Raw genomic sequence first — 26437 nt, forward strand, 5'->3', positions numbered from 1 at the left:
TCTGTGCCCCAATTTCTCCCGAGTATGGCAATGCCTCATATGTGACCAAAAAATACCAGTTGGGTGCATGGCAGGACTCAGAAGGGAAGGAGTGATTTTTGGTGGTGGAATGTTGGTGGGTGCTATGTCGCATTAGCAAGACCCCCAAAGCACCAATACAGTGGAACCCCCCCACAAGTGACCCCATTTTGCAAACTACACCCCTCAGGGAATTCACCTAGGGGTATAGTGTACATTTCAAACCCCCAGGGGTTTCACCAATTTTGATACAACTGGGCAGTGAAAATGAAAAATTACATTTTTTTACACAAAAATGCAGTTCTGGCTCAAAATTTTTCATTTTCAGAAGGTATGAAGGAGAAAAAGCACCCCAAAATCTGTGCCCCAATTTCTCCCGAGTACGGCAATGCCTTACATGTGACCAAAAAATACCATTTGGGTGCATGGCAGGACTCAGAAGGGAAGGAGTGATTTTTGGATTTTGCAGCTCAGATTCTGGTGGAATTTTGGTGGGTGCTATGTCGCATTAGCAAGACCCCCCAAGCACCAATACAGTGGAACCCCCCCACAAGTGACCCCATTTTGCAAACTACACCCCTCAGGGAATTCATCTAGGGGTATAGTGTACATTTCAAACCCCCAGGGGTTTCACCAATTTTGATACAACTGGGCTGTGCAAATGCAAAATTACATTTTTTACACAAAAATGCAGTTCTGGCTCAAAATTTTTCATTTTCACAAGGAATGAAGGAGACAAAGCACCCCAAAATCTGTGCCCCAATTTCTCCCGAGTACGGCAATGCCTCACATGTGACCAAAAAATACCATTTGGGTGCATGGCAGGACTCAGAAAGGAAGGAGTGATTTTTGGATTTTGCAGCTCAGATTCTGGTGGAATGTTGGTGGGTGCTATGTTGCATTAGCAAGACCCCCCAAGCACCAATACAGTGGAACCCCCCCACAAGTGACCCCATTTTGCAAACTACACCCCTCAGGGAATTCATCTAGGGGTATAGTGTACATTTCAAACCCCCAGGGGTTTCACCAATTTTGATACAACTGGGCAGTGAAAATGAAAAATTACATTTTTTTACACAAAAATGCAGTTCTGGCTCAAAATTTTTCATTTTCATAAGGTATGAAGGAGAAAAAGCACCCCAAAATCTGTGCCACAATTTCTCCCGAGTATGGCAATGCCTCATATGTGACCAAAAAATACCAGTTGGGTGCATGGCAGGACTCAGAAGGGAAGGAGTGATTTTTGGTGGTGGAATGTTGGTGGGTGCTATGTCGCATTAGCAAGACCCCCAAAGCACCAATACAGTGGAACCCCCCACAAGTGACCCCATTTTGCAAACTACACCCCTCAGGGAATTCATCTAGGGGTATAGTGTACATTTCAAACCCCCAGGGGTTTCACCAATTTTGATACAACTGGGCAGTGAAAATGAAAAATTACATTTTTTTACACAAAAATGCAGTTCTGGCTCAAAATTTTTCATTTTCAGAAGGTATGAAGGAGAAAAAGCACCCCAAAATCTGTGCCCCAATTTCTCCCGAGTACGGCAATGCCTCATGTGTGACCAAAAAGTGGCAGGACTCAGAAGGGAAGGAGTGATATTTGGATTTTGCAGCACAAATTCTGGTGGAATGTTGGTGGGTGCTATGTCGCATTAGCAAGACCCCCAAAGCACCAATACAGTGGAACCACCCCACAAGTGACCCCATTTTGCAAACTACACCCCTCAGGGAATTCATCTAGGGGTATAGTGTACATTTCAAACCCCCAGGGGTTTCACCAATTGTGGTACAACTGGGAAGTGAAAATGAAAAATTACATTTTTTTACACAAAAATGCAGTTCTGGCTCAAAATTTTTCATAAGGTATGAAGGAGAAAAAGCACCCCAAAATCTGTGCCCCAATTTCTCCCGAGTATGGCAATGCCTCATATGTGACCAAAAAATACCAGTTGGGTGCATGGCAGGACTCAGAAGGGAAGGAGTGATTTTTGGATTTTGCAGCTCAGATTCTGGTGGAATGTTGGTGGGTGCTATGTGGCATTAGCAAGACCCCCGAAGCACGGTGAAATGATGAACCTAATAATCCATAGATGTGTGGTATATTTTAAAACACTCCTTTATACATAGGTCGGGTTTGTCGGGGCAAGTTTCACAGTGGAAAATAGTTTCCTTTCTTATTCCCTTTTTATAGCAAACTTTGCACCTTTTTTGTGTCCTGCCCTTTCTTGCAGTGGAGGGGATTTCGTTCGGAAAATGCTGCCCTGGTACAATACGGGGGCCAGTACTAGAAGTACTGGGGCCCTCTGCCTGCTGGTTCCCAAATACTAGGCCCTTTATGACTTCCTCTTGAAAGTGCATAAATGTCCCCCTCTGGCCGGTAGAACGGAATAGCACGTAAGCGTTATACAGTGCCATCTGGATGATATACACGGCCAGCTTCTTGTACCAGATTTTTGTTTTCCGCAGGGCACTGTACGGCTTCAGTACCTGATCTGAAAGATCCACTCCGCCCATGTACCTATTGTAATCCAGGATACAATTAGGTTTTGAGGTGTGGGTACTGGTACCTCGTACAGGGACGGAGGTGGTACTGTCTCCGTGAATTGTTGTCAGTATAAGGACATCCCTCTTGTCCTTATATTTGACCAACAACATATTTTCGGTGCATATTCCCCTGCTTTCACCCCTTCTCATTACTTGGGCAATGTGCGTTTTTGGGAGGCCTCTTTGGTTCTTGCGCACAGTACCGCAAGCTGCTGTACCTCTTGAACCAAGGGCCTTAAACAGGGGGATGCTAGTGTAAAAGTTATCCACATAGAGGTGATAACCTTTATCCAGGAAGGGGTGCACTAAATCCCAGACAATTTTTCCACTAACACCTACGAGGGAGGGGGGGCATTCTGGCGGTTCAATTCTTGAATCCTTCCCTTCATATACCCTAAACCTGTGAGTGTACCCTGAGGTGCTTTCACACAGCTTATACATTTTTATGCCATACCTTGCCCTCTTACTGGGAAGGTACTGGCGGAATTTAACCCTTCCTTTAAAATGTATAAGGGACTCGTCTATGCAAATGAATTTATCTGGGATGTACATCTCTTCAAATTTGGCACTGAAATGATCAATGACCGGCCTGACTTTGAATAGCCGGTCAAAGGTGGGATCATCTCTGGGTGGGCACTGTGCATTATCGTTGTAATGCAAAAATTTAAGGATCGTCTCAAATCGAGCCCGGGGCATGGCCATACGGTAAAATGGGGTGCTGTACAGAACATCTGTACTCCAATATTGCCTAATTTCTGGCTTTTTTACTATGCCCATATGAAACACCAGACCCCAAAACGTCATCATCTCTACTGCATCTACAGGGGTCCACCTAGCAAATGATGACGTGGGGTTTTGAGCAATAAACTGCTGGGCATATAAATTAGTTTGGTCCACCATTAAATTTATAAAATCATCAGAGAAAAATAATTTGAAAAAGTCAATTTCTCTGAGACCTGTGGAATCAAATTGGATTCCTGGCATGGCCAAAAACTCAGGAACCTGGGGCTCAAAATTGTCTGGTGGTGGGGTCCATACGAGATCAATTATTGGGGGGTGGGTCTCAGCTGCTCTACGGGGGCGTCTTTGAGGGGGTCCCTTATCACCAGAGGAGGAAGAGGAGCTTAAGACGAATCCTTCAAATTCCCCGCTTGCATCACTGGCTGTGTCAGAGTCAGAGGCAAGCATGGCATATGCCTCCTCCGCTGAATACATTCTTCTGGATGACTGGGATGACATTTGGGATGACATTTGGGATGACATTTGGGATGCCATTTTTATTTTTGTGTTACTGGTAGTGAAATGTTTCAACACGTGTATAGTGTAGGGGGGGGGGTACAAACTTTATTTCAACCCGGTGGGTATGTAGTGTGTAGTGTGTATGTAGTGCAGAAAAAAAAAAAATACTTTATACAAAAAAAAAAAATTAAAGGGGTTAAAAAAAAAAAAAAAATTGAAGGGGTTAAAAAAAAAAAAATTGAAGGGGTTAAAAAAAAAAAAAAAAAAAAAAAGGTCCTGCGCCAAAAATTGAGCACAGATGTTGGTCAGTAACGTCCGTCACTGAACAGCGCTCAAAGGCAACAGGAATTTGATAAAAAAAAAAAAAATAGATCAACCCTGTGCCGAAAAAGATGATCAGTGATGTACGTCACTGATCAGCGCACAGTGGCCACAGGACACCCACAAAATCACAGTGTGTGTAAAAAAAAAATTAAAAAAAGACCCCACAGCACCCACAAAAAAAAAAAAGGTGATCAGTGATGCGACACTGATTACCAGTGAGGGGCAGCAGGTGCACAACCTTTGGTGCAACTGACAGTGCAACTGGCAGGTATATATATAAAAAAAAAAAAAACCTCTGCACCCCCAAAAAGTTGCTGATCACCTCAGATATAGTGATCAGCACAAAAGGCGGGGGCAGCAGACACAAAATTTAGCACTCTCTATCACTCTCTGTCACTATCTCTCTATCTCTCTATCTCTCACTATCTATCACTCTATGACACTGCAGCAGCAGCACTGACAGTTATATATATGAAAAATAACCCCTGCACCCCCAAAAAGTTGCTGGGGGTGCACAAAAGGGGGGCAGCAGACACAAAATATAGCAGTCTCTATCACTCTCTGTCACTATCTCTCTCTATCTCTCTATCTCTCACTATCTATCACTCTATGACACTGCAGCAGCAGCACTGACAGGTATATATATATATATAAAAAAACCCTGCGCCCCCAAAAAGTTGCTGATCAGTTAATTTATACTGATCAGCACAAAAGGGGGGGCAGCAGTCAGTTATATAAAAAATATATAGCACAATCTGTCACTATCTCTCTATCTCTCTCTATCTCTCTATCTATAACTCTATTACACTGCAGCAGCACAAAATATAGCACTCTCTGTCACTAGGCCTCTCTATCTCTCTCTATCTCTCTCTCTCTATCTCTCTATCTAATAACTCGCAGCAGCACAACACAGCACAACACAGCACAGGATGTCACAAGAGGAAGCAAGATCCAGGCAGTGATCAGGTAAGTATTTAGCAAGGTTCTGGTCAGTAAATGGCGACAGCTGGGCACGGTGACCGCACTGCACGCTATTCCAGACCGGAATGGCGTCTGCAGTGCAGTCACCGTTAGTTTAAACCCCCCTCCATGGCTGTGATTGGTCGGTCGGTCCGACGAACCAATCACGGCCTTTGGGGGCGGGCGGGGTGAGGTGGGGTGACACCAGTGTCACCCTTACACCCCGCGGTGATTGGTGCTGTACTTTACAGCACCAATCACCTCCGATCCCGTGTCACCGGCGAACGTTATTCGCCGGTGACACAGAAAACGCTGTGAATGGCTGTTCACACTGAACAGCCAATCACAGCGATCGCCGACGGGGGGGCGGCATCGCAGCCCCCCCTGGGCATGCAGGGACATGTCTGCTGTCAGGGACAGCAGACATCGTCCCTCTGTCACTGCGTCTCTAGACGCAGTGACAGTTTGAAGTCATGACGTATATATACGTCATGTGTCGGGAAGTACTTCCCGGCCATGACGTATATATACGTCAAATGTCGGGAAGGGGTTAATAACCTGAATATTTAAACCCAGGCAACGCTGGCTACTTCAGCTAGTGCAGTGATTCCCAACAGTGGTTCCCTTGGGTGCCACCTGACTCCTGCAGGGGTGTCGTCTAGCAGTAGGTTGGTGGTCAAGTTCCAAATCTAATTATTCATGGTTAAATCTATTGGCAAAACCAGCGCTAGTGGCTGCCAATGATAAAACATGTGGACAAAAAGATGCACAACTGTCAACCACAACAGAACTAAATAATGACAGGTAGGCAAAATTTACTTCATTTAATATTTTTCCCAAATTTGTCAATAAAAACAGCTTTTATCCTAGGGATGCCATAAACAAAAGTGCTGATTCTCTAGGGTACAGTGATTCAAGTAAGTTTGGCAACCATTGAGCTAGTTTAATATATGTGCTGGCTGTCATACCCAATGAACAGCAGCACCGCTCTGCTTCGCTGACCTTGCCGCAGCATAGGACACCGCGCTCAGCTTGCCTGTCGTCTATAAGCCCACCCCCAGATTCCGGTAGGCTACTTTCCCTGGAATCTGGGGGTGGGTTTATAAAAGATAGACAAGCTGAGCGCTGTGTTCCGTGCTACAGCAGGTCAGTGAAACACGGTTACGGTATAGATGAAAGACAATGTCTAGGTTGGCAGTCACTAGGTCGACACAAGCTTATGGTCGACATAGGCAAGGTCAATAGTTAAAAGGCTGGTACTGTATAAGGGTTACATGATTTTTTTGGTGTCTATGTAATCATACATCGACATGGAGACCATATATGTACCGCTTTGCTCGCCATACTATTATATTCCCACTTTATGCCCACTTGGATAGTAAAGTATGAAAATCCACCTTTTTTCTGAAAAAAATCATGAAAACCTCATGTCGACCATAAGTCACTAGTCACTGTCCAAGGTGTCCATCTAGTCACTGTCGAACCATTAGTGGTCAACCTAGTGACCGTTGACCTAGACATGGTCTATCCACTGACCGGATACCCTGAAAAACACGGTGCTGCGGATCACTGGGTATGGTTGTCAGCACATATATATATAAAACATACAACATTACATGTACATATGCTAACTGGCTCCCCCATGCAATGTGTGGTCGGTACTCCAAATCAGGGACAGCAGCAGCCACTGCTCCTCGATTACCTTCCCCTGTAAGCTCATGACCCACCTGCTGCCTCTGCATCGAATGCATCTCCCTCCATTAGCCATTCTTGCATACACTCCAGGAACAACCGGGAGGCTCCCGAAGGTTGGGTAGCCCTCCCAGCCCCTTGGGGCAATAGACAAGTTTCCTGGGTCATGCCGCACAGGCCCCACCCCCAGGTAGCCCCTGCACCTGGCCATCGAATATTAAAATGGATAGATGCAAAAAAAAAAACCATGTAGTAGTCAGGGGCGCCTGTTGGCGCCCCTGACTACTACATACATAATAACACCTTTCCCACATCCACTCCTCCAAAATCTTATTTTCTATATGACATTAGTTTTATTATTTTATTGAAAAATGTTTCTTTTTATTCATAAGGATAAAATTATGAGATATACTGTTGCAGTAATGGAGATCCAAATAATAAGATATGAAAAGATCAAATATAAATCAAATTAAACCTTTATTCTATAACTTTGAGTGTAAAACAACGTAAACTTTATTAACTATATAAAGAGGGACAAACTGTCAGCAAGGCACTGGTAGTGATCTTACAATAGCTTGTGATGTCACAATAGCTAGTGATGTCACGATGGAGCTTGGAGGGTAAAAAAAAAGCAGCGCACTGCACAGAGAGCATTATTGTTGCAGAGTCACGGGACATAGAAGCAGCTCTGACAGATTTTGTCTTATTATCTTCTCAAACCATGGCGGAAATACCCTGCAACGTAGCGGTATACAGTACCTTATGTTTGGATGACCAAAAGATCGACTTGGTGTATTCAGTTTCAAAGCGAGTATGTGATGATGGTGAAATAATTCACCCAGGAGATCTACAAGAGGACCAACTGATGGTGACTATCAGGGATGGCTCTACAGAGATTGAGATGGTTGGTGCTCCAAAAGCATGGAGCTATGATCGTTATTTAGGCTGGATAGAAGAGGCACATAACTATAGTGCCATGTGGACGCTCACAGAAAGTCTACTGCCTCATACTGTCAGCACGGACGTGACTGGCGATGATAGGAGTGACAGAGAAAGGAGCGGACAGCTGGAGGAAAACATACAAGAGACTCCAAATGACGACATGATGGACGCATTACAGCTCAAAAGAGAAGTGGAGGAGGAAATAAAAAAGAAAGAAGCTGAACTTAGAGAACTCCATCAAGTGAAGGAAAGTTTAAATGACATTCTAAAAGAAAAGACCCCACGCTCAGGCTGGCGAGGCTTCGTCAGCAGCATTAGAGGGTCAGTGCGCAATATATTCAGAAGACGCAGCAGCACTTATTTCCTCACTACAGAGGGTGAAGCAGGCCCACAGGCTGAGACAGACATTAATCAATGGGGCTCCTGGGGAATGACATATTCCCAGCTCCTATACTAGATCAGATTTGTCCGTGGGATAGGCTGAGCTCATCTTGGTGCAGACATTCCACACCTGAGAGATGAGCATTGAAGTCGCAAGGCTGAGCTCATCTAGGTGCAGACATTCCACACCTGAGAGATGAGCATTGAAGTCGCAAGGCTGAGCTCATCTAGGTGCAGACATTCCACACCTGAGAGATGAGCATTGAAGTCGCAAGGCTGAGCTCATCTAGGTGCAGACATTCCACACCTGAGAGATGAGCATTGAAGCCCCTGCCCCTTACACACCCTCTGCTGCACCACATTATCCTGGAACAGAGATTCAACACCTGAGATCATCACATACAGCACCTGGGGATTAGGGCTACTGGCGAAACCCCATTAAAAAAAACGACACAGCGCAGCCACCTCATGGGTGTGTTGGAAGAGCTGCTAATTATTTATAAAATGTTGACAGTTACATCTAACTTGTTGATAACTTATAATACCAAAAAATCAGTCGCAGTTCCGATATGTCAATTAGTACCAAAATTAAAACAGTAACACCAAATAAATGAATTATGATGATCACACCGAAGATTTGGTAGTGCAGTTCCCAGAAGTAATTGGAATAGATTACTTGCAGAAATAGTTTTAAAAGGACAGAGAGTGCAAAACCAAAATCTGAATATTTGTTATAGGTTTATTAACAAGTAAAAAAACAATTTGAATATGCATTTGTAAATATATACAATAAAATACATTTATTACTCACTGGTGCCCATCTATTTAAGAGTGTGACTCTGTTAAATAAAATAAATAATGTATTTTATTGTATATATTTACAAATGCATATTTTAATTGTTTTTTACTGGTTAATAAACCTATAACAAATATTCAGATTTCGGTTTTGCGCTCTCTTTCTTTTTAAAAATATTGTTGGTAACTTAATAACCTGAATATTTAAACCCAGGCAACGCTGGCTACTTCAGCTAGTGCAGTGATTCCCAACAGTGGTTCCCTTGGGTGCCAACCTGACTCCTGCAGGGGTGTCGTCTAGCAGTAGGTTGGTGGTCAAGTTCCAAATCTAATTATTCATGGTTAAATCTATTGGCAAAACCAGCGCTAGTGGCTGCCAATGATAAAACATGTGGACAAAAAGATGCACAACTGTCAACCACAACAGAACTAAATAATGACAGGTAGGCAAAATTTACTTCATTTAATATTTTTCCCAAATTTGTCAATAAAAACAGCTTTTATCCTAGGGATGCCATAAACAAAAGTGCTGATTCTCTAGGGTACAGTGATTCAAGTAAGTTTGGCAACCATTGAGCTAGTTTAATATATGTGCTGGCTGTCATACCCAATGAACAGCAGCACCGCTCTGCTTCGCTGACCTTGCTGCAGCATAGGACACCGCGCTCAGCTTGCCTGTCTTCTATAAGCCCACCCCCAGATTCCGGTAGGCTACTTTCCCTGGAATCTGGGGGTGGGTTTATAAAAGATAGACAAGCTGAGCGCTGTGTTCCGTGCTACAGCAGGTCAGTGAAACACGGTTACGGTATAGATGAAAGACAATGTCTAGGTTGGCAGTCACTAGGTCGACACAAGCTTATGGTCGACATAGGCAAGGTCAATAGTTAAAAGGCTGGTACTGTATAAGGGTTACATGATTTTTTTGGTGTCTATGTAATCATACATCGACATGGAGACCATATATGTACCGCTTTGCTCGCCATACTATTATATTCCCACTTTATGCCCACTTGGATAGTAAAGTATGAAAATCCACCTTTTTTCTGAAAAAAACCATGAAAACCTCATGTCGACCATAAGTCACTAGTCACTGTCCAAGGTGTCCATCTAGTCACTGTCGAACCATTAGTGGTCAACCTAGTGACCGTTGACCTAGACATGGTCTATCCACTGACCGGATACCCTGAAAAACACAGTGCTGCGGATCACTGGGTATGGTTGTCAGCACATATATATATATAAAACATACAACATTACATGTACATATGCTAACTGGCTCCCCCATGCAATGTGTGGTCGGTACTCCAAATCAGGGACAGCAGCAGCCACTGCTCCTCAATTACCTTCCCCTGTAAGCTCATGACCCACCTGCTGCCTCTGCACCGAATGCATCTCCCTCCATTAGCCATTCTTGCATACACTCCAGGAACAACTGGGAGGCTCCCGAAGGTTGGGTAGCCCTCCCAGCCCCTTGGGGCAATAGACAAGTTTCCTGGGTCATGCCGCACAGGCCCCACCCCCAGGTAGCCCCTGCACCTGGCCATTGAATATTAAAATGGATAGATGCAAAAAAAAAAAACATGTAGTAGTCAGGGGCGCCTGTTGGCGCCCCTGACTACTACATACATAATAACACCTTTCCCACATCCACTCCTCCAAAATCTTATTTTCTATATGACATTAGTTTTATTATTTTATTGAAAAATGTTTCTTTTTATTCATAAGGATAAAATTATGAGATATACTGTTGCAGTAATGGAGATCCAAATAACAAGATATGAAAAGATCAAATATAAATCAAATTAAACTTTTATTCTATAACTTTTAGTGTAAAACAACGTAAACTTTATTAACTATATAAAGAGGGACAAACTGTCAGCAAGGCACTGGTAGTGATCTCAGAATAGCTTGTGATGTCACAATAGCTAGTGATGTCACGATGGAGCTTGGAGGGTAAAAAAAAAGCAGCGCACTGCACAGAGAGCATTATTGTTGCAGAGTCACGGGACATAGAAGCAGCTCTGACAGATTTTGTCTTATTATCTTCTCAAACCATGGCGGAAATACCCTGCAACGTAGCGGTATACAGTACCTTATGTTTGGATGACCAAAAGATTGACTTGGTGTATTCAGTTTCAAAGCGAGTATGTGATGATGGTGAAATAATTCACCCAGGAGATCTACAAGAGGACCAACTGATGGTGACTATCAGGGATGGCTCTACAGAGATTGAGATGGTTGGTGCTCCAAAAGCATGGAGCTATGATCGTTATTTAGGCTGGATAGAAGAGGCACATAACTATAGTGCCATGTGGACGCTCACAGAAAGTCTACTGCCTCATACTGTCAGCACGGACGTGACTGGCGATGATAGGAGTGACAGAGAAAGGAGCGGACAGCTGGAGGAAAACATACAAGAGACTCCAAATGACGACATGATGGACGCATTACAGCTCAAAAGAGAAGTGGAGGAGGAAATAAAAAAGAAAGAAGCTGAACTTAGAGAACTCCATCAAGTGAAGGAAAGTTTAAATGACATTCTAAAAGAAAACACCCCACGCTCAGGCTGGCGAGGCTTCGTCAGCAGCATTAGAGGGTCAGTGCGCAATATATTCAGAAGACGCAGCAGCACTTATTTCCTCACTACAGAGGGTGAAGCAGGCCCACAGGCTGAGACAGACATTAATCAATGGGGCTCCTAGGGAATGACATATTCCCAGCTCCTATACTAGATCAGATTTGTCCGTGGGATAGGCTGAGCTCATCTTGGTGCAGACATTCCACACCTGAGAGATGAGCATTGAAGTCGCAAGGCTGAGCTCATCTTGGTGCAGACATTCCACACCTGAGAGATGAGCATTGAAGTCGCAAGGCTGAGCTCATCTTGGTGCAGACATTCCACACCTGAGAGATGAGCATTGAAGTCGCAAGGCTGAGCTCATCTAGGTGCAGACATTCCACACCTGAGAGATGAGCATTGAAGCCCCTGCCCCTTACACACCCTCTGCTGCACCACATTATCCTGGAACAGAGATTCAACACCTGAGATCATCACATACAGCACCTGGGGATTAGGGCTACTGGCGAAACCCCATAAAAAAAAAACGACACAGCGCAGCCACCTCATGGGTGTGTTGGAAGAGCCGCTAATTATTTATAAAATGTTGACACTCCATCCGGAGCGCATCTCTGGTAATAGAAGGATTACAAACATCATCTGGAAGAGTCTATACTAAAACAGCCATTGGAGGATCAATAGTCTAATGCGGGACTGGAAATTATAAATACATAAGCCTCTATTAATTAAGGACTGAGAAAGTGAAATACCTGAGTTAAATGAGCCATCTCTTATACTTCATAACTTTTAATACAAAAAGGTGCCAGCCTTTATCTATGTTATATGTTGTGTATGTCTTGTATTGTCTGTTCATTAATGAAGAGCACTTCAGAAAAAAACTGTTTTTAATAAATGTATTATCTTTTATTTAAAAATATTGTGTTCATTACACTAATATACTAAATATAGCTGCACCTCTCATTGGGCCTTATTCTGGTCTGTGCGGACGGAGCCGAATATGTGGCCAGGACCGTGCGTCCTAAACCCCGCCTTTCGTACGGATCGCTCACTCCGTCCGAATGCGGTAAGAAGCTGTCCGAACGGACCGCACGTGTATTTCTCATGAATACACCTCCTCCATCTCAGGGAACCTCCCCCATCATTCGATGGTCGCAGACCATCGAATGCAGGACCGAGTGGTCAGGCAGCTCCCGCAACCTCAGACCACACGGGCATTTCTCAGTGCAAAAGCCGGGATCTGGGCGGGCAGCTGACATCCAGCAATGTCATATGTCCGCCCCCTACACGTGCGTCACGACCGCATTATGAAACGCCCATGAAACGTGGGGTGTAAACATATGGTAATGAGCCCAAACAGCCCTTCACGCCCCTCTCCACCCCCTGTTCGTAGTGTACACATTTCATGCGTAATTTGGACGTGCGTCCCGTTCGCACATGCGCAGAGACACCTCTGCACATGCGCAGACACAAAACATCGGCGGACCGACCGCACGCGGACATTACCGCACCAACCAGAATAAGGGCCATTGTATTAGTGACGTTTTGTCATTAGTACTCCACTGCTTTTGTTTGATTTAAAGGTACACACCCTTTTTTGAGGGGCAGCAGCAATATACATTAGACATTAAAGATGTGCTATACTCTCCATTATCTGCGCTTCTGTGTGATCTTAGGGTCACTATTGTTTGTGATTTCATGTGAGATGTGTCTGACAGAACATATGCAAGTAAATGTGATTTTTTTTTTTTTGTAGGTACTTTCATGCTGACATTTCTGACACAAGTGCACCCACCTCTGTATAGTGTCTCTTTTTCTTAGTGGTGGTACTTCCAGGATGATTGGTGACACTATACACATTGCAGGATGGAACACCATACAAGTAAATAGAGCAAGGTAAGAAACCCATAAATAATATTTCATACCATGAGCGTGAGCCATTTGCCAGTGCCCAATATTAGCCCTGTGTCCCTCCATCATGGCAAGAGGAAAAGATACGACATCACCAGCTGCAAAGACATCAGGAACACTGGTGCGCATGAACTGTGGGGAGGGAAGCAAAAAAGGAACTTTGGTTTAGGGGCATGATAATATTTCCTCAGTATGATACATGTGTACACCTGTACATGATCCTAAATCCTAAATCTTTACATGCATAAACACATTTTAATCACATGGAATGGGATCATTCGTCAGACTGCATTTAGGTCTACAGTCATTAGGTCGACCCCACTAGGTCGACTGGCAGGAAGGTCGACCTGACTTAAGGTCGACATGGGCCAAAGTCGACATGACTTAAGGTCGAATTTGCATAAAGGTCGACATGAGGAAGGTCGACTGGTCATAAGGTCGACATGGGTTTTTCACTGTTTTTTGATCCGAATGTCCGAACAGTCGACATGGACACAGATGGCAATGAGAATCGGACCCTCGCATCGCTCGCTTCGCTCGCGATGCTTCGGGCACGGTGCCTCGCTGCGCTCGGCACACTATTTTATTCTCCCACCACGCCCTAGTGGATGGTAGGGCATGAAATACCGCCTGTCGGCACATGTCGGCTCAAAAAACAGTGAAAAACCCCATGTCGACCTTATGACCAGTCGACCTTCCTCATGTCGACCTTTATGCAAATTCGACCTTAAGTCATGTCGACCTTGGCCCATGTCGACCTTAAGTCAGGTCGACCTTCCTGCCAGTCGACCTAGTGGGGTCGACCTAATGACTGTAGACCTAAATGCAGTCTGACGAATGACCGCTTCCCAATGATATATAATGTGATAAATGATGCACATGAGCATGCAATAGTGAGTGGATGATCTGTCATTCCAATTCAGATCAAATCATCTAATGTGTACCCAGCTTAAGAATGTTAATGCTACCCACTGATTTTGTATAGTTCATTTGCTCTATCTAGAAGTGTTAGATAAGCAAGGCAGAGGGAACACTTCCCAAGAGTTGCAACTAAGAGGGGTAGATCCGTCCTGACAGCCGTGACCCTTGCCCATTTTCATTTGCTAGACAGCATATCGCCTTCGGGATTCAATGTGCCACCTGCCGAAAAGGGGGCGTGTTCGCATAAATCGAGAATCGTCCGTGTTCGTGACAATTCACGGCCGTTTTCGGCAAAACGGGCCCGACAACTTTTAAAGTTGGGCCCGTTCTGTCCATCTGCCTCTTCAATGCTGTCGGGCAAGACAGCATTGAGTAAGCGCCCGCCACTATTTCTCCCATTGGAAATAGCAGCAGGGATTGTATACCCCCCTATGGTGGAACAATCCTGATTCAAGTGTGCTGTCCCAATTGTTGGGTGGTATGTTCTGTCATTGCCCCCTCAGCACAACAGAGTTGCAGCGCATGGGTAACATTGGCAAGGCAGGGTTGTCCAACCCCGCCTCACCAATGTTGCACAATGCCCATGTTATGTGGTCTCTCCTTGTGGTTTTATTTTTAAAAGAGAATGTTTATTGATGTTTCAAAAACAGAGAAAGGAGGAGGATACAGAAGATAAAAGAGAAAGTTTGGAAACTGAGGTATAATTAAACAGTAAAGAAGACTTTGAGGGGTATGCAATGTGCCGCCGCTATTTCCGACATGGAAAATATCGGCGGCTCCCTATTCAATGCTGTCTTTAGCGACACCATTGATGAAGGATCACGGCAGAACTGGCCCGACTTTAGAAGCGGACGGGCCTGATTTGTCGATAACGGCCGTGGATTGTCACGATCCCGGCCGCAGATCGACAATCCACGTCCGTTTTCACGGCCACGCCCCCTTTGCACCGAGAGGCAGGCTGGACATTGAATCCCGTCTGCCGATCAGACCACAAACGGGCCAGGATCACGGCTGTCGGCGGGGATGGACATCTGTGATCCCAGATTGCATACCCCCAATGTATGGGACAAAAATGAAGCAAACATTATTGCACCAAAAACAGCAGAGACCACAAAGAATCTGTTTAAAGAATATACAGGATAATGTGGAATGGATAGGGCCATCAAGGGCGGTATTCAATTGTTTTGCACCAACATTTCAGCTTGCTATACCCTGGAGAAGCGAGCTAAAATGTGAGAATGCGTGGCCATAATTAGCGTGACATGCGCAAAATAATAGATCAATTGATTATCACCCTACGATTTCCCGTCATATTAGATGGAAGATCGGGCGGGACATAACAATTGAATATCACCCGAAGAGTCCAATGAGTTTTTGAGTCTATATTAGGGCAACAGGAAGTGGACAAGTGAGCAATTGATATGAGCGATGAGCTGGTGGGTTGAGTGTATTATCTTTTACTAAACCCAATGTGACAAAGTTGTGCAACATTTTCCAAAATGGTGTATGTTAACGGAGACAATTTACCTAGAGACAAAATTCTCTTTTGTTAAAGAAAATACGTGTTCTCACATATAAAAAAGACCTGGTTTCTCTATATAATATGGTGCAAATGGGATGGAGTCTTCCAAGTATTCGTTGATCAATAAATTCAACTTTTTTAAATTTTTAAAAAGTCAAACATTAACGTTCATTTATTCATTGGTATGATTGTGTATATGGATGCATTTTAAAGGGTTACTGCTCTGGGCCATTTGCAGTTCATTGTTCTTGTGCACTGAAATACATGCAGATATGTCAAAAGCACTTCAATAACAAAAAGGTAAATCGGACGCTTCTGTATTCACGTAACCTGAGTGACTTAGACTGTAATTCACAAGGAACTTTTTTATTTAAATAAATGTCTGTCTTTATCTCGTGTGACAGGTGCACTCTAAAACCTCATTTTAAAGGTGTTGGACAAAGTGCAGCATTTATTCTTTTCTCCTTACATTAATTTGAAGTGTTTGTGGGTGATTCGCTTTGGCTCGATAAACAGCGCAAATTCGCGGCTTAGTGAGCGGTTAGATGCCTTCCGCCGGGCGAGCAAACCACGCCCCCCCCTTCCCCGAGGGAAGGTCAGTCTAGGCTGACTTTTATTTACAAGCACCGGTGGCGGTTGACGGCTGACGTCCTGTGACATCAGCCGCCTGCCCCGAGCAGGCTTCGGCATGCCTGCGTTCACCGTTTTTGTGGGAGCACCCAGGAAACGCTGGATGTCTGCATGCTCCTGCCCCCTGCCCGCACCGCTGTGCACTGCCGGTCTGCACATGCGTATCTTCACTGTTAGGCATTCGCAGACCTGTACCGAATTCGGCTCTTTACGAGCCAACCTGAATCACCCCCTTTGTCAGATGCAGTGAAAGAAACAGTTACCAGAATTTAAACATTCTTGGTATCAACATATGTCTTTCCTGAGAGCAATAATGGAAACAAAACGTTAAACGGACAGTCCAGTTGAGGCACCGGCCTTCACTATTCTTTGCTTCTACTTTATAGTGTTCGCAGGATATTACTGGCTACCAAACAAAGATACAAAGATTTTGTATCGATTTACAAGAAAAAATTCTATAATGGAAATCTGTGTAAGGAGGGTGCTGGGATAGGGAGTGAGTTCTACTGGGGTCGTAGGCACAGCAATGGTACAAGGAGTATACACTAGGAATGGCCATCGACCATCGATGGGAAAGAACCAGATGTTTCCCTCCATCGATGGAACAGCAAAACGATGTTTTGCTTTTATTTTCCAAAGTGCTGGGACACGGAGCATAGCTCCCCCCCCCCCCCCCCCCCCCCCGGCACCCGCAAAGCCCCACCCTCTGTTTTGATTGACACAGGCCAATCAATCAAACACAATGGATGACCATCGATATGTAAAAATATGTGAAAATATCAATGGTCAGCCATTGCATAGTTTAACACGATCGATGGCCAGTTGCAACGATAGCCATCCCTAGTATACACTGCCACATGTTCTGTCCTTTGTGAACTCCAAGTTCTGTGACCACAGAAGCATCTGGGGTTTGAAGCCCAATATACCCCTCATATGGGTAGGCTCCAAAAAACAAAGCCTGCTGAAAGGGGGATGGACAGCTGATGTTCTCTGACATGTGCAGTGCGCAGCATAGGAACGGCTTCCACAGTAATGTATGTAAGCAGAACGGAGAAAGGGTGACACTAACTAAAAACCATGGGGAAGAGGGAACTTTAAACTTTGCTTTTGGACAAAGGTCTAGTTATGCCCACATTACAGTACATAATACACACCTGGTCTACATAGATTGCTCCCTTAGTGTCCACAGCAACTCTGCTGCCTTTCAGGAAGTTAGATACCGGGGTTACACCTGGAAATTGGGTTGACAAAGGAAATCCATAGAAATCTCTGGACAATGTACATTGATATTGGTGATTATTAGTTATCTGTACAAATGCGGAACAGAAGGCAGTTGCCCACAGCAACCAGACAGACTTTATTATGATTATAGCTTTAATTTATCTAATGTCAACAAAACTAGTATTTCCATCCAAAGTAGTGCTTCATGGAAATATATACTTCTATAGCAGTGATGGCTAACCTTGACACTCCAGCTGTTGTTGAACTACACATCACAGCATGCCCTACTTCATATTTAGCATGGACAAATAGCAAAACTGTAGCATGGCATGCTGGGATGTGTAGTTTAACAACAGCTGGAGTGTCAAGGTTAGCCAACAATGTTCTATAGAAATGCCAGGAAAACACATTATGAAGATAAAGCTAAAAGCAAAAATAACATAGAAATAAATAGGTACACACAAGTAAACAAAGAGGATATACTGTACATGTATAAAAATCTATGACTCTTGTTATGGCATATAAAAGGATTACCATATAAAAGAACACACATTTGATAACCCTGTAACTGTAATGGTGTGTACTCACGGGTACTATCAGCATGAGATTTTGACTATATAGTCAAAATCGCATCGGGTTCGCATGCAGATCGCACAGGTTTTTTTACCTTGCGCTCCCGATGTGCGCTCCCGTGGCAACACAAATCAAAACCCATATAGGCAGGGCAGCAATGACTATATAGTGCAAATAGAATGTAGATAGCATGAATTGTATGTACATAGTACAGAGATAGCAAAGATTGCATAGCAGTTAAATCTTAAGTCGAATAGCAAGGGAATCTCACTGTGTGTACACCACACCAATGTTTCCATAAATGTATCCTTCCACCAAATGGGAAATATACAGTAAGGCCGAGGTTTGAATAAGTAGAAAGCTTTCTTTTTTGGTATACAGTCATTAGACCCTTTTTAGGTCAACATGCATTGAGTCGTCCACTGAAGGTTGGCATGGGTAAGGTCGACCAGGTCTGAAGGTCAACAATGGGAAGGTCAACAGACAAAAGGTCGATATGAGTTTTTCATGTTTTTTTTTTTTTGGAGCCGACATGTCCCGGCAGGTGTTATTTTGTGCCCTACGATCACTACTGCGTGGTTGGAAGAATTAAATAGTGCCGTACCCGAAGCATGGTGCACGCAGCGCGCCATTGCGAGGGGACAAGGTACACTTAAGACAGTGTCCATGTTAACTGTGTCGACATTCAGGACCAAAAACCGTGAAAAACCCATGTTGACCTTTATTTAGACTGATTACTTTCCCTTTATCGACCAAATGCTTGTGTCGGCCTTCAAATCCTGTCGACCTATTTCAGGTGTTGACCTTCAGTGGTCGACCCAATGCATGTCGACCTAAAGTTGGTCAACCCAATGACCCTTAGCCCTTTTTCTTTGCCAGTTTCCGCTATACAATACAAGTAAACACATTTCAAATATTTTCGATAAGCTACCAAAAAAAACCTACTGTCTCCATGACAACGAGCGAGGGGCTGCTTAGAATGTAAGAATAAACATGTTAATTGATATATGACAGACCAGAAGGATCACAAATAGCCTATTGAGCTTAATGTTGTATATATGAACCAAGTGACGGCCAATGAATACTGACATGGTAAAATGGCGACTGTGTTGTGCGTCTACAGGTGACACATTCACTTCTGACTAAGATGAAACCACGCCGTACAGGACTCATTAAAGCCTGCAATTAATTGACATCTAATTACCTTTGTATACATTTTTTTTTTTTTTACCCATCTGACCCTTCTTATTTATTGTGTAATGTAACTGACCTATTCCGGCAACCACAATGTCAGCAGGAAGTTGAGTCCCATTTCTCAAGACCACCTCTTTCACCTGTGAACAAGGAAGGAGCGAATGTCAGATGCGCTGAGTTATAGGTATATTGCTATTCATTTTTGCTGGAATTTGCAAAATGAGACGTCACATAAAGCAGGTGCTGTTCTCTAAATATGAGCACACACCCTAACCTTGCTCTATCTGGCTTACATTAGCATTAGCATTGTCAATGGACGTTTTACTAAAAGGTGAGTTTTTAGTAAGTGTACAGGAAGATGCTCATACTAGACCTTATTCTGGTCCGTTCGCAGGTCTGCGTGCATTCGCATGGGAATGATGTATTTTGCATTGCGCATTTCTGCACATGTGCATGCGCATGGTGCGTGCGTCCACACACGTCCAAGCACCCATGCTTGCGAACGGAGGACAGGGGGGGCGGGCTGCTGACATCACCGGATGTCAGCTGCTCTCCCACTTCCCCCCCGAGCGTCCGCGCGTCCGAGCGCCCACGCATATGTAAGGTTGCTCAGGGCAATCAAACATATGCGTGCACTTTCCACATCTTTTGATGGTCGCCGACCATCGAAAGATGTGGGAGGGTCCCATTTGCAAGACGGGATCTGGGTCACTCACAAGAATGCGAATTCCGATCCAAACAAAAGAACCAGAATACCCACTACTGTGTGAGCTTACCAGGCTTGCAGTGAATTAATACTTAAAACAGTTGATTGTTTGCATCTAAAGATTGAGGCAGGTATTCAATGACCTAATTCGTCCTGTGCAGCAAATCCTACTTTGGATTCGCTGCACAATCGCCGGGTTCCAGAGGGCTGGTGCATTCGCTGCCAGCCCTCCCTCACCCCCTATTCAACGCCTCAGGGGCTCGCTGCCGCTGGCGGCGAATTTTAACCCCCCGGCGAATGCCGCAGGGAGCCGGGGGACGGCGGCAGGCAGGGAGATGGAAGCCTTCCTGTCTGTGCCGGACACTGTGGGGGTGAAGGAGGGCTGGCAGGGACACAGGGAGAGCCCCCCGAGAGCTGGCAGGGGACTGGGATAGGGAGCCGCTGCACTCACTGGTCCTGATCCTGCATATTTAATGATCAGGACCAGTGTGCAGTGCATATATGAATATTAATGAGCGGCTCCCGGCCCCCTGCTGGCGAATGTGTGAAAAATATATACCGTATATACTCGAGTATAAGCCAAGTTTTTCAGCCTTCTTTTTAGCTGAAAAAGCCCCCACTCGGCTTATACTCGAGTCAGTGCGTCCAGCCATCCATTTCAATGCCCCGGCTCCACTTTGAACACAGGCGCGGCTACGGCAACATGGCCGCTGGCCTCCTACACTATACATGTCCTCAGTGAAGGAGGCCGGCGGCAATGTTGCCGTAGCCGCGCCTTTGTTCAAAGTGGAGCCGGGCAGCGAAGTGGACGGCAGGGCAATGGCGGCGGCCGTGTACCAGTGGAGCAGTCAGCGGCGCACACCAAACCCCCTGGAATCGGAAGCTGGAGGAGGTAAGGGGCGGTTGCTTCCTCCCCCCTCCGTGTGTGGTGTCCCAGGGGTGAGCAGGGGGATCAGCCTGTGGTGTCCCAGCCTGAGCAGCCTGTGTTGTCCCAGCCTGAGGTGTATTGTGCAGGGGGAGCCACCTGTGGTGTCCTGCTATTAGGCAGGGGGAGCTGCCTGTGGTGTCCCAGCCTGAGCAGCCTGTGTTGTCCCAAGGTGTATTGTGCAGGGGGAGCCACCTGTGGTGTCCTGCTATTAGGCAGGGGGAGCAGCCTGTGGTGTCCTGCTATTAGGCAGGGGGAGCAGCCTGTGGTGTCCTGCTATTAGGCAGGGGGAGCAGCCTATGGTGTCCTGCTATTAGGCAGGGGGAGCAGCCTGTGGTGTCATGCTATTATTATACAGGGAAATGTACCATTGCTGCATTTCCCACCCTAGGCTTATACTCGGGTCAATAAGTTTTCCCAGCTTTTTGTGGTAAAATTAGGTGCCTCGGCTTATATTCGGGTCGGCTTATACTCGAGTATATACGGTATATATATATATATATTTACTATATATTCATGTGCAGCAAACACAGAAATTCAGATTTTTTGTCACCCTAAAAAAAAAAAAAAACCTTTATTTTAAAAGATCACATTCCAGTTCACCTAAAAAAGATGACGAATGCAAAACAGTGAATCATGGTAAAAATCACTGGAGAAAGCAGTTCTCCATTTGAGCATTGAATACACTCTCGGCAAATTTGACTAAAAACCCCATTGAAAACCACCGGTGAATCGCACACGGTGAATCGGCAGACATTCGCTGCTCACTTGCAGCGAATTGTCTCCATTAGGGAGAATCGTTTTTTCAGAGGACAAATTTGCCGTTAGCCCGGATAAATGCCAGATTCGCTGTAAACTATGGCGAATCTGAGGCATTGAATACTGGCCTAAGCTGTAAATCCCCATTACTGACAGGTAAGAATATAGGGTTTTTTATGTGGCATTTTAAAATAGGACTTGATTATAATTTTTGATATTCTTTTATTTTTGTTCTACACCATTGTGTACTTTTGTATTAAGCCCTTCCTTCTGTTTTTTCACTGACAAAAAATGATTCATTACAAAGCTGCAAAACCTACATCCCAACAGGGCAAATGTCATTTTACACCCACACAGACACATTAAGGCACATGTAAATGTCCCACGCATATTATACACGATGTGCTGCTAGTAAATAAGTCACCAAGTGGTTTATAAGGTAACACTGCCACTATATTTTAAGGGAGAAAAATGAATGGTAAAAATACGTTTATTATTGTTTTTAGAACAATTGAAATGTATCAAGAATTGTGGGGAGGTATTCTAATCCTTGGAGAGGGATACAAGTGGAGAGAGATCAATCACCACCCTATCAGCTGCTAACTGCCATGTTACAGGATCTGATTGGTTGGTACTTTACCCCTCTCCACAACTTTGTTCATCTACCCCTAGGAGAGAGAGAAAGCGCAGAAGCTGTCAAGCAACCAATCAGCTTGTATTTAGCAATCTACTGATTGACAGAAGTTAATTGGTTGCTTTAGACAACTGTTGCCACTTTACCTCTCTCCAAGGCTTGATCTCAATCAACAGTCAGCTAAATATATTTTTCAATGCTTTAAAAAATATCTATTATATGGGGAGGAGGCAGCATCCACTACAAACGCTGCCTCCTCCCCCCGGCTTATTGCCGGGTCGCTGTGGGGGCCGAGACACGGGATGGACCCGTGTCCCGTCCCCGCATTTGCGATGTGAAATGAGTATTAGTGGTGTATTCAATTAAGTCTGTTTTTTTAGGCTAGCCATAAAAAACAGACTTTAGTATTCGATTGCAGACCTTTTAACCTGTTTTTTTTAGCCTTTAATTGAATACCCCCAGCAATGGTAACTTCTACACAAAATGACATAGGAGCCTATTTATGACCCTAATTATCAGGGTCCAGACAATTCAACAATGCTCTGGTCCGAAGACAGCTGATCGGAAAATAATCTGTCCCACGAATCCTTTCACTGCTACATACATGAGTTCACTCAAGTGCGATCTCCATCGGAAGGAGCCGAGCATTTGCAGTGCTTTCCAAACAGCTCTGTGATTAATTTAGGCTCCCATACTATGGTATGGAAGCATTGGGCCAGTGAAAGGTAAACCGGAGATATCAGTGACATCTCGGGGGACATCCTATTAGCAGCGGTGCAACATCGCTGCTAGTAGGTTCACCGGGTGCTATCCTATTAGCCCCGGTAGCAGTGTCTTTTTTCCCAATACCCGCTGTTATTGGGTATTATGCTTTGCGTGCCCGAGACATGTGAAGCATATTCCCCCTATAAGTAGCCGCTGGGAGACGATTACATGTGTTTTTGCAAGTGGCGTAATTATAGTCTATGCGCCCCCCCCCCCCCACACCGATATTATGGCAGCGCCCCACCACCCCCCATACCCCCCCCCATGCGCCCATTTCCCCCTGGCCGCCAATGCCCAGCCTCCCCACCCCCCATGCCTTACCTCTCCATGCAGCAGGGTCCCACAGAACTTTTCATTGGTGCAGTCCCGGCTCCCCTCCTGGCTTCTGCAATGAAAAAATGTCCGCCCCCATACAGCAGACAGTTTCAAAGAACATTCTGCTATATGGGGGCAGACATTTTATGATGGTCCATCTCCATAGCATCAGAACAAGCCAGGAGGGGAGCCGGGCCCACAGCGGAGGGGAGCCGGGACAATTAAATCTGCGGGTCTGTAGCGGCGGCGTTACAATTGCCCCGCAGCCCCCGCGGGGCTGCGAGCCTATTGTTATGCCACTGGTTTTTGCCCAATCACGGGTCCATTTTCATTGAATGAAAATGAGCTCTAATTGGACACTACGATAGGGACAATCAGTCATCAATCGCAATATACGGTTGTTTTTAGTGTCTGAAACGGCATCAGTTAGGTACCCATACACTGAGGCGATTTGGTCCGATTTCGGCCGAATGCAACCAATCGGGCCATTAAATCGGACCAAATCGTCTCTCCCTGACATGCAGTCGGGTACAGATGCGCGGTCCCGTGCGCATCGGACCCGACCAGGTGGTCGGACCGGCTAGCCGTCTGACCACCCGTTCAGGGACCTCCCTCCAGGTGAGGCGAGGCAGGTGGGAAGCAGGGACGCATGCGATCCATTACAACAGATCGCATACGTCCCAAACTCGCAGCAGTGTATGGGCACCTTTACACTCCAGATTATGTGCAGAGTTTATAAAAATTTATTAAGTCTATTTTGATTACCATTAAATTAGTGCTTTACGTGTGCTCATGCATCTTCTTTTTACTGCATGTGTTCTAACATAGCAATATACTATTCTGTGGGAATTCTATGCCTACTTTATACTAAATCCATCAATATGAAAGAGAGTTTAGACCTGTCCACTTTCTCCTCGGATCTCCCTGGCTTCTGTCCTCATGTAGAAATTGACTCCGCGGTCTGCCAGCAGCTGAAACAGAAAGCGGGACTAAGATTAAGGCAAGACAAAACAAATTTCTGCAAAGAAAAAAATGACTGTGCCACATTTATTTATTTATTAACAGTTTCTTATATAGCGCAGCATATTCCGTTGCGCTTCTCTAAAAGTATTGTGCAGCTTGTTTATGTGACTTTATTTTGAACTACATAACCAGGGCCTGGGCTAATACAGATGTAGCTCCCCCTTGTAATGCTGCTAATATACGTGTATCAGTGCTCAGGGACTCACCATTCATACTGCCCATGTGCATGTAATGATGGTTATACAACTGACATGTAGGATCTAATGCCTGTGGCGTGTGAAGCAGGCTGTGGCTTTAGGCTACCCAGCTGGCAATGTGCATAAAGTAATGGTTCCAGCAGTAAATTACATTGGCACAGCCCCCACAGTACAAACATTACCGGCTTGACCCGGTAATTAGTGCGATGTGAAAGGGGTTACCGTGTCCCGAAAACGGGTAGCAACATGGCAATAAGAACCGGTAAGAAAGCAGAGTTCTTACCGGTTCGTTGCCCTGTTGCTTGGCGGTGTGAACAAAATGGGTCGAGTGACCCGTTTCCCGCTCACACTATGGAGGAGGTAGCACTTGGAGCAGCGCCAGCTCTAAGCTCTGCCTCCTCCCCCGCCCCCGATGAAGAACTGACTCCCCGCCACGCCCCTGAATGATATCAGCGATAATGCCGGTTCGCTCTGGGGATGTGAAGATCCCAAAATGCAGGTTCGCGCCGAGACTGAACCGGTTCAGAGTCCCGGTGCGAACCTTCATTTTGCGATGTGAAAGCAGCATCAGCCTATCGGTACATAACCATTGTACCCGGCTTCATATTTATCTGCGATTTTGTTCCCTGTTCACATTTTTCTTGCAATCCAAGCACAGGCCAACTCACCCCACAGGTAGCTCTTGGTGTAGCAAATGACGGATGGAATTCTAGCATTCCGTCATGTGACAAAACAGGCCCTTAGCTTGTACTGCAAGAATGTCCCAAATATTACTGAAAACCCCTGAATGTTACTACATTTAAGTGACCATCATGGAAAGTGAATAACTCTAACATGAGAACCCTTTTGTCAGCTTAGCTCACAGGCTGCATTCATATCATACTGGCTGCATTTTCCATGATGTGCGCTGTACGGGCCCTTTAAAATATTCTAGGAAACAAGCTCGTGTAGGCTGCCGATTTAATTAGAAGCAGAAATCTCTTGCATGTCAAATATGAAGGAGACTCCCTGGATTTCCTGTTACTCGCCAAGTTCTCTCTTTCGGAGCTCAGTAATGTTACAGATCCATCCCATGCACTGTGTTTTTTATTTGAACTTCTCACGGGTCATCGAGCCGGGATCAGAATTGCTTTTGTTACTCTGGATGAAAAGGGCAGAACCGGGGCCATTGCAACACATGAACACTATTGGATTTCTATAAACACATAACTTATGTGGTGCGTTACATGTAATAAAATACAATTCTGCTTGCGATTATAGAGGAAGTAATGTATAAGAAAGGGTCAAACCCTACTGCCCTGTGCATCTCAACATGCCCCCACCACTGGCAATGGAAATGAAACCTAATTATATATACAAATTATAAAATGTAAAATATAATATAACGCTATGTATTGGCGCTCTATAGGGACGGCACCTGGCTAAGATCCTATAGTTGCTTTTGCATCTGGAAATGATTCATATTCTCTCTGTCCCCAGTGTCTGCTGCGCTGACTAATAGTCAGGTGGGGTCAGTGATTTTATTCCGGGTGAGATTAGCTATAGTAAAGTTTTAGGTCGACAGGCTGTGGGTCAACACATAAAAAAGGGCGACTTGCATTAGGTGAATAGGGTCAAAAGGTCAACATTAGCAAAAGGTTGACACGGAAAAGGTTGACGCTTTTGACC

The 26437-nt window shown here is 44.9% G+C and overlaps 1 protein-coding gene across 1 annotated transcript in view; it reads right to left on the minus strand.

Moving 5' to 3' along the window:
• Positions 1–26437, minus strand: part of LOC146059705 (apoptosis-inducing factor 3-like) — a 149807-nt gene that overhangs the window by 77626 nt on the left and 45744 nt on the right. Inside the window, exons 12-15 of the mRNA XM_083172165.1 lie at positions 24449–24520; positions 19522–19585; positions 17612–17688; positions 13399–13516 (exon numbers count right to left, since the gene is read on the minus strand). Coding sequence (XP_083028291.1) covers positions 13399–13516; positions 17612–17688; positions 19522–19585; positions 24449–24520 — 331 coding nt within the window. The remainder of the gene's footprint in view (positions 1–13398; positions 13517–17611; positions 17689–19521; positions 19586–24448; positions 24521–26437) is intronic.

This window comes from Crinia signifera, chromosome 2 (assembly GCF_055691185.1).
Source record: "Crinia signifera chromosome 2, ASM5569118v1, whole genome shotgun sequence".
NCBI lineage: Eukaryota > Metazoa > Chordata > Amphibia > Anura > Myobatrachidae > Crinia > Crinia signifera.